General features: G+C 37.4%; 1 protein-coding gene across 4 annotated transcripts in view; it reads left to right on the top strand.

The window, feature by feature from the left end:
* Window positions 1-13,627, top strand: part of hdac10 (histone deacetylase 10) — a 313,475-nt gene that overhangs the window by 147,548 nt on the left and 152,300 nt on the right. For all 4 annotated transcript variants that reach the window (XM_051924423.1, XM_051924431.1, XM_051924418.1 and 1 more), the window contains one exon: window positions 10,301-10,397. In XM_051924423.1, coding sequence (XP_051780383.1) covers window positions 10,301-10,397 — 97 coding nt within the window. The remainder of the gene's footprint in view (window positions 1-10,300; window positions 10,398-13,627) is intronic.

The following is a 13,627-nucleotide window of genomic DNA, read 5'->3' as shown; positions in this document are numbered from 1 at the left end:
ATTAGAAATTTTGTTAAACAGAAATTGCCCGATTTCCCCCACCTTGCACCCTCCACAATGCTGGAAAAAATACTGCTCAATTTCGAGGAATTAAACACTATTTCCGCAATATATAAAATCTTATTAGAGTCCCTACCTTTCAAAGATCCAAGAGGACATTGGGAAGAAGATCTCTTAATCAATATATCAGAAAAGGAGTGGAAGGTAGCAAAGCAGAGAATTCACTCGAGTTCTGTATGCGCAAAGCATAGAATTATTCAACTAAAAATTATATATCGAGCTCATCTGTCTCGCTTAAAACTGTCCAAAATGTTTCCAGGGCAGGATCCAACCTGTGAACGCTGCAACCAAGCTCCTGCCTCACTGGGTCATATGTTCTGGGCCTGCACCAAAATAACATAATTTTGGACAAAAATTTTTAAGTGCCTTTCAGACAGGCTTGGTATCACAATCCCTCCTAACCCGTTAACAGCTGTGTTCGGTGTTCTTCCAGATGGACTTGAATTGGAGGAGGACAAGCAAACGGTGATTGCATTCACTACACTTTTGGCACGCAGACTTATTTTGTTAAATTGGAAGAATCCTAATTCTCCTCTTATAAGTCAGTGGGAAACCGATGTTTTATATTATTTGAAATTGGAAAAAATCAAATTCTCAGTTAGAGGATCTGTACAAAATTTTTTCAAAACCTGGCAGGATTTAATCAATATTATTTTAGAATAAGAGAAATAACTATTACCGCATTTAACTCCCTTCTCCATCTCTTATTTACATATATATTTACTTCTCCCTTTCCTTTGTCTAATGTTGCCTTATTAAAAAGCCTTAAGCAATTTTCCTTTAGCTAAGCTCTCCTTCTCAGGGGTGGGGTTTGATTTGTCTTCAATTTTGTTGGGTTATAAATTGATCTGTTTGTATGGAATGATTACAATGAAAATTAATAAAATAAAAATATATAAAAAAAAAACTATACAATACAAATATATTGGTTGAGATATATATATTGGTTGATATACATTGGTTAGGATAAATATATTGGTTTAAATAGATTGGTTTAGATATATACATTGGTTCAGATACATTCGTTCAGATATATATATTGGTTCAGATAGATCATTCAGATATATACATTGGTTGGGATTTACGGGCAGGCATAATGCGGCCACCCAAGTTTAGCATCTCCCTTTCGCTTCATCATTGCTTCAACACTGTTGTCATTATTGTGCATATTTTATACAAGTAGCATATGCTTGTCTGTCGCGTTTTGTTTTGTAAGCCGTCTTAGTTGGGGGTCCTCGATTTCAAAGCACTTTTTTTTCCTTTCATTATTTAAAACACTCGCACAGATACCCGCCTCCTCGCCTCGCTCCGTCCCGCCACGCTCATTGTACCCGCCTCACTTGCTCCCTCTTGTCAATCCCATGACAGATTCTTCTCAAAAGCTGAGTTACCAGGAAGCATTGATAGCAACTGCAGTACCTCCCATTTTTTCACCTCAACAGACGCTGGTTTATCATTGACCGAAAGCTGCCCGGTGATTTCTGTTATTTCGTATTGGCAGCATTTCATTAAAGGGTGATCTGTTTCATCAAGGACATTAGCCCTGTTTGCTGAAAGGATGTTATGGAGGAAAACACTGGAATAGCGCTGTTTCTTTTGAATGTTTATAAGTGATCAGGGATCAGAATGATCAGAATATCCCTGCTTCACAAATAACGGGTGTTTAATTGTTTTTATAGTGAAACTGACAAAACGACACACGTACTCAGGCACGTACACGCACGCACGCACACACGTACGCACACACACACACACACACACACACTCAAACTCACAAATCGTGGGTCACACACACTACTGCTTAAGTGTATATGTCAGGGGCGATCATCAAGAGACGCTGGTTTATCATTGACCGAAAACCACCCGGTGATTTCTGTTATTCCGTATTGACAGCATTTCATTAAAGGGCGATCTGTTTCAGTAAGGACATTAGTCCTGTTTGCTGAAAGGATGTTATGGAGGAAAACACTGGAATAGCGCTGTTTCTTCTGAATGTTTATCAGTGATCAGGATCAGAATGATCAGAATATCCCTGCTTCACAAATAATGGGTGTTTAACTGTTTCTATAGTAAAACTGACAAAACCACACACATGCACACGCACACCCACACACGTATACGCACGCACACACACTCATTCACAAATTGTGGGTCGCACGCACTACTGATTAAGTGTATCTGTCAGAGGTGAACATTTTTTTCACCCCATAAAATGTTAGTTCATCAAAGATAGAAAGCAGCGCAGTGATTTCTATTATTCGTTATTGGCAGCATTTCATTTAAAGATGATTCACGTCAAGAAGGTGAAAGAGTCTCTTATTTTGACAGGACAATCTTATTTTTAGGCGTAAGCACTATAAATCCATTCAGATAGGCCAGTTTACATATTCTCTTCTTGTATCAGCGCCTACAAAAAAAAAAAAAACAAGCCGTCCTGTCAAAATAAGAGACTCTTTCTCCTTCTTGACGTGAATCATCTGTAAATGAAATGCTGCCAATAAGGAATAATAGAAATGTGTTTTCCTCCATAACATCCTTTCAGCAAACAGGACTAATGTTCTTGCTGAAACAGATCGCCCTTTAATGAAATGCTGTCAATACGGAATAACAGAAATCACCGGGCGGTTTTCGGTCAATGATAAACCAGCGTCTCTTGATGATCGCCCCTGACATATACACTTAATCAGTGGTGTGTGTGACCCACGATTTGTGAGTTTTGTGTGTGTGTGCGTGTACATGTGTATGTGTGTCGTTTTGTAAGTTTTACTATAAAAACAGTTAAACACCCATTATTTGTGAAGCAAGGATATTCTGATCATTCTGATCCCTGATCACTGATAAACATTCAGAAGAAACAGCGCTATTCCAGTGTTTTCCTTTATAACATCCTTTCAGCAAACAAGACTAATGTCCTTGATGAAACAGATCACCCTTTAATGAAATGCTGCCAATACGGAATAACAGAAATCACCGGGCGGCTTTCTGTCAATGATAAACCAATGTCTCATGATGTGAAAAAATGGGACATACTGCAGTTGCGATCAATGCTTTCCAGTAACTTGGCTTTTGAGAAGAATCTGTCATGGGAGGGACAAGAGGGAGCGAGTGAGGCGGGTGCATTGAGCCGGAGCGGGGCAAGGAGGCGGGTATCTGTGCGAGTGTTTTAAATAATGAAAGGAAAAAAAGTGCTATCAAATCGAGGACCCCCAACCAAGACGGCTTATGAAACAAAACGAGACAGACAAGCATATGCTACTTGTATAAAATATGCACAATAATGACAACAATGTTGAAGCAATGATGAAGCAAAAGGGAGATGCTAAACTTGGGTGGCCGTGTTGTGCCTGCCCGTGAATCCCAACCTATGTATATATATTTGAACGGATCTATCTGAACCAATATATATATATCTGAACAAATGTATCTAAACCAATGTATATCAACCAATATATATATATATATATATCAACCAATGTATATATCTGAACGGATATATCTCAACCAATGTATATATATCAGAACAGATCTATGCAAACCAATTTATATATATCTCAACCAATGTATCCGAACCGATATATATATATATATATCTAAACCAATCTTATTTTCCTGAACAGCCCCTCATATATATGTATATATATATTGTGACAGATAGGGGGCACTCTCGCTCCCTTGATCCCTCGGACAATACGCCAGACACCAGATAAAAGTCCAAAATGACTTTATTTGAACAATAATGTGCACAAAGCACCACCACTCCACAAATCTCCAATAAACAACCCAATAAACAATCCGCCACTCCCAGACGCTTAGCCACCTTGCCTCCCAACTCAGCTCAATCTGCTGGGGTTTCCCATCGTCCTTTTATAGTTCATGACCCGGAAGTGCTTTTAAGCCCTCAGTCAATGTGATTACCCAGCACTTCCGGGTCAAACGAAAACTCCTTTTCTTCATCAGCCCAGAAGCACTTTATTTCTTCCAGCCATGTGACTGGGATTTACTTCCGGGCTGTATGGAAAATAAATGTCTCCGTGTCTCCCTGCAGCGTCTCCTGGTAGCACCGACGTTATCCAGCAGGGCTTTGTATTAAAACTCCATAGTCCATGATGCCCTGCTGGAATTCGGGGCATCTCCACGTTGTAAGGAGGGCTCCATCTAGCAGCCTGGGGTTATTGGCCGGAATGAATGACCGGCCATATCTCACTATATATAATATATATATGTATATATATATATATATATATATATATATAAATAACTGCTCAAATAAATTAAGGGAACACTTTGAAAACACATCAGATCCCAATGGGAAAAAATTATGCTGGATATCTATACTGATATGGACTGGGTAATGAATGTAAGGATGCCACAGTGTTTGATGGAAATTATCAACCTACAGAGGGCTGAATTCAATTAGTTTGTATGGCCCCCATGTGCTTGTATGCATGCCTGACAACGTCCTAATGAGATGACGGATGGTGTCCTGGGGGATCTCCTCCCAGATTGGGACCAGGGCATCACTGAGCTCCTGGACAGTCTGAGGTGCAACCTGGCGGCGTCAGATGGACCGAAAACATAATGTCCCAGAGGTGTTCTATTGCATTTAGGGCAGGTGAGCGTGGGGGCCAGTCAATGGTATCAATTCCTTCATCCTCCAGGAACTGCCTGCATACTCTCGACACATGAGGCCGGGCATTGTCGTGCACCAGGAGGAACCCAGGACCCACTGCACCAGCATAGGGTCTGACAATGGGTCCAAGGATTTCATCCCAATACCTAATGGCAGTCAAAGTGCCGTTGTCTAGCCTGTAGAGGTCTGTTCATCCCTCCATGGATATGCCTCCCCAGACCGTCACTGACCCCCCCACCTAACTGGTCATGCTGAACGATGTTACAGGCAGCATAACATTCTCCACGGCTTCTCCAGACGCTTTCATGTCTGTCACATGTGCTCAGGGTGAACCTGCTCTCATCTGTGAAAAGCACAGGGCACCAGTGGTGGACCTGCCAATTCTGGTACTCTATGGCAAATGCCAATTGAGCGCCACGGTGTCAAGCAGTGAGCACAGGACCCACAAGAGGATGTCGGGCCCTCAGGCCACCCTCATGAAGTCTGTTTCTGATTGTTTGGTCAGAGACATTCACACCAGTGGCCTGCTGGAGGTCATTTTGTAGGGCTCTGGCAGTGCTCGTCCTGTTCCTCCTTGCCCAAAAGAGCAGATACTGGTCCTACTGATGTGTAAAGGACCTTCTACGGACCTGTCCAGCTCTCCTAGAGTGACTGCCTGTCTCCTGGAATCTCCTCTATGCCCTTGAGACTGTGCTGGGAGATATAGCAAACCTTCTGGCAATGGTACGTATTGATGTGCCATCCTCCAGAAGTTGGACTACCTGTGCTACCTCTGTGGGGTCCAAGTATCGCCTCATGCTACCATGCCTAATACATGACTGTATTCAAATGCAAAACTAGTGAAAAAACAGAAAAGATGAGGAGGGAAAAATGTCAGTGGCGTCCACCTGTTAAACCATTCCTGTTTGGGGGTCGTCTCATTGTTGCCCCTCTAGTTCACCTGTTGCTAATTTCATTAACACCAAAGCAGCTGAAACTGATTAACAACCCCCTCTGCTACTTAACTGACCAGATCAATATCCCAGAAGTTTCATTGACTTGATGCTATACTCTGATTAAAAAGTGTTCCTTTAATTTTTTGAGCAGAATATATATCTCACTATATATAAAAGGAAATCCTGGAATGGAAGCAAATGCAAGGCTACGATACGTGATAATCTCGAAAGACATTTAAAAGACCCGCGAGACCAAGGAGACTTGCCACGGTGCGTCTCGTGGGGACCATAAACATGCGACTTGGTGCCAAGAGATTGTCCCAGGGCCGTAGCAAAAAGGACAGCAGCTGTACAGGCTTTAAAAAGATCGAAGGGTAGCGCAACGGCAGCTATCCCAAACGAATGCAAACAGCGTTATACATCCTGCAAGAAATAATTCAAATGTGCCCGGGGCCAGAAATAAAAGACAGGTATTGCTTTTACAAAGTCACGCGAGACCAGGAAGTGAGCCATCATTTAAAACAAGTCAACAGACCTCTAATCTAGCAGTTGTTGGATTGCTTTTGGCAGGCAAGCATCATGTGCTCGGACCTCTTAAAACAACGACATGCGACAGGCAGAAGAGGCAGCTAGCAAGCAGCAAAAAGACAGCAAATGATCCAAAGGCATATCCTTAGCGTACGTTCAGCCGCAACACCCTTCACAACACGAGCAGTATTATACGTCTGGGAAGAAAGAGATGTAAACACGCGCGGGGCAGGAAATAAAGAAACAAGTATTGTTTTTACAAAAGGTTTTAAAGTAAAAGTGAAAATAATGCATATGTAACAATTCACAAGAAAATAACAATCTCTTTAAATTGTAGACTGCCTGCCTAAGGTAAAGTCATACCTGATGAATGGGGACGTGGGAATGAGGGGTTATTTCATTGGATTAGCGCTATTTCAGATGTTGAATAGCAAAATGGTGGAGGCAGCTTGATGAATGAGGTCTCCAGGACTTAAAACAAATCCAAATCATATTATGTGATATCATCTAATGTGAAATTCTACTCCGTACTTCTAGAATTTTTATTTTTATATTGTATTGAGGATTTATTCTGTTCTATGTATTGTAGTGTACGGCTCAGAATTAAAAGACAATGAGTAAAATGACAAACTAGAACTTCATAATGACATTTACAAACGTTGACGCTAAACACATGCCGAGCAGGTTAGAGACTATGAAACCAGTGAAATTAGAAAGGCTCAAAAAAAAACAAACTGCGCTATACTAGTGCTGGGCGGTATACCGGTTCATACTGAAAACCGTTTTTTATTTTTTTTATGATATGGATTTTTCTTATACCGCAACACCGGTTTAAATTGCCTAAACGACGTTCAGAACGTGGCGCAGCGGGAAACTGTTCACGTGGGGACCTTTTTCACTGCTACACCGCTAAACACAGATTTGTTGCACTAGGGCTCTTTTTCACTGCTACACCACCAAATAGTGGGCGGTAGCATAGGTATGCCGCGTGGTGAAAATGGACAGAGAGTATTCTGAAACTGAAGCTGACGATAAAGTTAAACATAATGACACAGAAGTTTTGCCGAAAAAAAAAGGAATCACGTCCGTTTCCTGGAGATACTTTGGTTTTAAAAGGTCAGATGTGTAAATACTGTTTCTATACTATTGGATAACACTGCAAGCCAAGTTGTACTTGTTTTTGTACTTGCTAGTGTATGTTTTGCTTGTATTGATCCTGCGATGTGCTGGCGACTCGTTCAGAAATGGGCGCAACTCTGAATTGATGGCATAATTAAACATGTATAACGAAGATATTTTTAAAGTTCTGAACACTCCGTCGGCTAAGTTAATAACTAGTTTTAATTTCACAAAGATGTTTATCTGTGCGGTGATTGCTGCAGGCGCCTGCTGTTAGTGCAGAGGAAGTCAGTTTAAGAAGTGTAGTGATTAACGACTGGGTCGGGGAACACTTAACACAAAGTATTTGATGTGCTGCATTAACTTGTGATGGGGTTTGAGAAAATATAGTAAATTAAACATTGATTTTAGGATGAAGTTTAGTTTACAACATTCTACTTTAATTATAAAATAAACTATGAGAATAAAGTGGAAATGTCGACTTTAATCTTGACATAGTCAACATGTCGAATTTATTCTCGACATGTAGTTTGTTTTTTTATTCCGTGTCCATATTTTTTTTTCTTCACAGTGGCCCTAATGCGCTTCCATAGGGCTATACCACAAACAGCATTATAAATGCAAGTTGCAGTTTTTATTATTTATGTATGTAGCTTAGCTTGAAGCAAGGTCCATATTAATGCAGTTTGCCTAAATGATGGTACAGTTGGTAAGATGTCATCACCAAGTTGCACTTGTTTTATTTTATTTTAATTTGGTGAATACTGTGTAATGCACCTGGGCTTGAAGCCTTGAAGTAATGGTGCAACTATCAGTAATACTATTATGTATTTTATTGTTGTTATTTATTAGTTTAAATATTATGCATAATGATGGTAAAATTTATTGTTTAAAATGTCACTTAAACGTGTCAGTGGACAGAAATTGTTAACATTAACAGAAAGTGTAGTTGGTTTACAAAAAATATTTACTATTTATTCCTTTTCAAAGACGTGTTCAGTGCAATTCAACTTTTGACAAACACCTCTGGATATTTTACTAAGTCTAAATGCCTCTTTGGATGGTTGAAAATATGTTGTCAAAATCATAGTTTAAGCTTTTGCAAAATTTGTTCAATTAAAAAGTTGTATATTTTGACTGCATCTGTCATGCAATGTGATTCCTTCTCTTTAGTGCCACCCCCTTGAAAACTATCACTTTATGGGGCCATGCAAACCTGGATTAATACTTGTGTGCACATTAAAATGTCTTTTTGTACGATGTACAATTCCCATAACAGTCTAATAAGTTATTCTTAGCCAGTCTACTGCAGTAATTGCAGTGGAAAATGTGGTTAACATCCACTCGTGCATGGGGAAAAAAATACCGTCTAATACCGTGAAACCGGCAGAATTTAGAAAAATACCGTGACATAGAATTTTGGCCATACCGCCCACCTCTACGCTATACACATGTGGAGAAAGTTAAATATAAAAAAAGAAAGTAAAGATCGCAGTAGCGCAAACAAACAAACTGCCTCATTTAACTATGCATCAGTCTAACTTTGGTTTTGCACAATAATTACTACACTATTGCACCTTAACACTTAATTCTACTTTATTCACATAATTTTACTTATTTATTATGTTCTACTATATTGTTATCTTTCAATCTATGACTTTTTGTTAATTTAACTGATATTCTTCTAACTTTGCACAGTTTTTGATAAGCAGATCAGGATGCATTTTACTGCGTGTTGTCCTGTATAACTATGTATGTAACAAATAAAGAATCTTGAGAATTTCAAAAAATGGAGTTTACCGAACATGCATTTATTGGTTACTTTGTTAATGTATATATATTTATCTGTCTGCTTATTTAAAAAGCTACATTTACCCCAGGAGTCAAAAACGTTCTGTCTAGCCCTTGTACAAAACCCTAGACAAAAGCTGGGATATCACCTTGGTAACCCCATGTACCTTTGGAACTGTGAGAGGAAAATAGCACGACTTTACAGACAGGAGTCCAATGCAGAACTCTACTTACTTTTTTACTTTGTGAAAAAAAAATTATTAACTGCTGATGATGTCGATCGTTTTGTCTGTGCTGAAATTCCAAACAGAGAAACCTGTCCTGACCTCATTAAAAAGATTCAGCATATTGGGACTCACAAGATTACAAATATTGTTTTTACAGAAGTTCTGAAATAAAAGTGAAACTAATGAAATAGCAACAATTCAAAGAAAAAAAAATCTTAAAACTGTGTATCCGGAAATCCAAACATGGGGGTTGGCGAGCGAAGCGAGCAGGAGGGCAAAGCCCCTTAGTATATTTATACTTTCAGGACAGGCAACTGAGCGGACCACAACATTAAGCCAAGTTATGTTTCAGCTTAGGCAGGTATTGATCTCCAGTAATAAGATGAGATTGATGTTTTGCAGATGTCTTAATGTTTTAAATTTAACCATTAATTAAAAATAATTTTATTACATGTGTATTGTGTAATTATACTGGTTTATTAATAGCATTGTGAATGTTTAAACATGGACTAGACAACTTCCTCTAGACTTTTCAGCACAGTTTCAAACTTTCTTCTGCACCGTGAAAGTATCATTTAGTCAGCACATTTTAGCCACCAGTCAATGTGGAGGACACTGGCATGAAGGTGAGATGTCAAGAAAAAAGCTGAGCAGGTCCCCAAGTTCTGCACTTCTCTTTTTTCTTTCTTTTGTTTTTGTCTGTGAGTTACAAAAATTATGTACAGTACATGAAGGCTATGACTGGCAGTTGCTGGAAAAGTTGTGTACTGTGACAGGCTTAAGTTAAACTTAGCTGTTTTCAGTTATTCTGGTAGATCTTGGGGTATTGGAATATCCTGGTAAGGTAATTGGTATATAGTGTCATTTTTGTCATGTTTACAGAGTATAGAGAAAGATTTATTGCTTGTAGTGATCCACATGCAACACAGTCTTATTGGTACTGTCTTGGTTATACTATGTCTTAATTTCTGTCTCTACTTAGAAGATATTCACACCTAATTTTCTTTCAGTCAGGATTTTCTGGAAGCCATAAAAACCACCCAAAATATGGACGTTGAGCAGCTGAAAGCCTTTGCAAGTCAGTTTCAAGATGTATACTTCCATCAGGTAAGCTTAATTAGATATTGACCGGTAGAAATAGTGCAGTAAAGGTTGAAATTTAAGATGGAATGGTAATGAATGATAAAAAAAAGTTACTTTTGTAGTACATTATGTGCCACACTAAAGTATAGCAGGAAGACTCATTCTGTCTATAGAAGGGCATGTGAAATTTTAGAAACCCGAGGATATAATTTAGTAAAAGCTTGTTTAGTTAGCATATAGCAACCACAATTTAACGACAGGGATGTTTGTTCCGTGACCTTTTGTGGGAGGACTTTAATGCACTTGTGCTTTGTTTCCCCTGGAATTCTTTACATACTTTACATACATTTTTTACTGTTGAGCTGCTTGAATTCTGCTGGAGTAGCCTTTCATTGATTAACAAGTCTTGAATAAAGTGTTCTATTTCAATAAGCACTTTAGTCTGCAGTTTCTGTTTTTTACACAGTTTCATGTGCTGCTCTAATTTTTTTATGATGCGTCATGACCCCTACTGCATATAGTACTGTAAATGTCACCTGCTTTGTACAATATGGAATTAAAAAGTACACAATGTAAGGAGTTATATGATATGATCTAATTTTGTTCCTCTACTGTACATGTTGCCTGGGAGATGGAAGTGTTTTGTTGACGTATTCACCCAAGTAAAATACATGCTTGTTAAAATCGCTTCCTGGGAAGAAACCTTTATAGTAAAATTATCTCATATTTTCATCACAAATTATAATAAAACCATAAATGTGAATGATGGAACTGTTTTTGTGTTTTTAAAATCTTATTAAACTGTGGTTCAAATTTTGAAATGCTAATTACAAGTAGTGACTTCAAATGTTCATCAGATAAATTTGCACTGTATTTTGACTTGATATATTTCATTCAGGAAAAAGTTTGTACGCAAAGATACGTTGTCCCAAAAATGGAGGTAAATTTACAAGCAAATTTCCTCAAATTTGGAAACTGCTCAGAGTTCAAATATTTATAAAAATCGATCAAGTTTCCTTCCTTGTATTTATTTTTAACTAGCAAAATACCCACACTTCACAGCGGAGAAGTACTGTGTTAAAGAGGTTATGAAAAAGTAAAGGAAACATTTTAAAAATAACGTAACATGATTGTCAATGTAATTGTGTTGTCATTGTTATGAGTGTTGCTGTCATATATATATATACATATACACATACACATATATTATATGACAGCAACACTCATAACAATAACAACACAATTACATTGACAATCATGTTACGTTATTTTTAAAATGTTTCCTTTACTTTTTCATAACCTCTTTAACACACTACTTCTCCGCTGCGAAGTGCGGGTATTTTGCTAATATATATATATATATATATATATATATATATATATATATATATATATATATATATATATATATATATATATATATATATATAGATATATATAGATATATATATATAGATATATATATATATATAGATATGTATATATATATGTCAATCTATGTATGAATGTATGTCTATATATATATATATATATATATATATATATATATAGATATATATATGTATATATAGATATATATATGTATATGTAGATAGATATATATAAATATGTATATGTAGATAGATATATATATATATATATACGAGCTGTATATACCCGGCGTTGCCCGGGGCAGAAGTAACGTAATCGGTCAAACACTTACATATATACCAAAGTAAACCTAATCGGTCAAACAGTTACATATATAAAAAAACCGAACCTAATCGGACAAACAGCTTCATATATACAGAAGCGAACCTAATCGGACAAACAGCTAATCTATATACATAAGCAAACCTAATTGGTCAAACAGTTACATAAATACAAAAGCAAACCTAATCGATCAAACAGCTTCATATATACAGAAGCGAACCTAATTGGTCAAACAGTTATGCATGTGCAGAATGATTTTACAAACATTATGCGTGTTAACAATCATTAAAAAGAAAAGATTGAGGAACTGTTCTTCTATATGTGATGAAGCCACTAATAAGACAGATTTTTTTCAGGACCCAGCTGTTTCATAACTAAACTACTGCCACCCCAAAGTAATGCCTAATAGTGGTTTTTGGGGTAGCTGTGGAATAAAAAGGGTGTTTTTTAGTCAGTAAGAATCTGACACTACCCTTCAGTACGGGCTGAAGGGTGCCTATGTAAGGTTTTACATCCTTTCCGTATGGAAAAAAAAACATACTAAAGTTTTTTTTCCATCATTACAGATAATCTCAGTCAAATCGAAGTACGCATTGTCAATTTATTTTTATCTAATTTTTACTTTTTCACAAAGCCATCCCATGCCAATTTGTATGAATAAACTTTTGCTAGAGAGTTAGCAAAAGTTTATTCATGCACATATTTTAATACGGATAATCTATCTCTAATCAAGGTTCTCATTTTCATTCTAATTTAAAATAATAATAGATACTCATTTTTTTCTTCTGTTTTAGAAAAACCAATCTATGCCACCTACGTCTTCGTCAAGTCAGCTTCATCCAGCTTCATCACATATAGAAGAAGAGTTCCTCAATCTTTTCTTTTTAATGATTGTTAACACGCATAATCTTTGTAAAATTATTCTGCACATGCATAACTGTTTGACCAATTAGGTTCGCTTCTGTATATATGAAGCTGTTTCATCGATTAGGTTTGCTTTTGTATTTATGTAACTGTTTGACCAATTAGGTTTGGTTATGTATATAGATTAGCTGTTTGTCCGATTAGGTTCGCTTCTGTATATATGAAGCTGTTTGTCCGATTAGGTTCGGTTTTTTTATATATGTAACTGTTTGACCGATTAGGTTTACTTTGGTATATATGTAAGTGTTTGACCGATTACGTTACTTCTGCCCCGGGCAACGCCGGGTATATACAGCTCGTTTCATATAAATATAAATTATTAAACAGTAAAATCTTCTTCTGTAATTTGCTACCGTGGCAATTTGTGTGTCTGTCCAGGATTTTAAATGACCTGTAGCTCGCAAACCGTTGCACCTATACACTTGAAATGTGGTACACATATAGTACGTCACGTCTACTATCCGCTTTATGGGTGATGATTGTTTTAGTCTTTTTATCTTTATTTTATTTTATTGTACAATCAAGTCCTATCTGCGCACAGCAGGGCAGCCGTGGGCGGATGCGTATGGTGTATTCACTCGATGTTATCGTGCATTGCGCTGTCAGTGGTATTTTGATAAAAGAATTTGAACAACATA

This window comes from Erpetoichthys calabaricus, chromosome 1 (assembly GCF_900747795.2).
Source record: "Erpetoichthys calabaricus chromosome 1, fErpCal1.3, whole genome shotgun sequence".
Classification (NCBI taxonomy): Eukaryota; Metazoa; Chordata; class Cladistia; order Polypteriformes; family Polypteridae; genus Erpetoichthys; species Erpetoichthys calabaricus.
The sequence above is the reverse complement of the archived record's forward strand: the minus strand, read 5'-3'. Positions and strand labels throughout refer to the sequence as shown.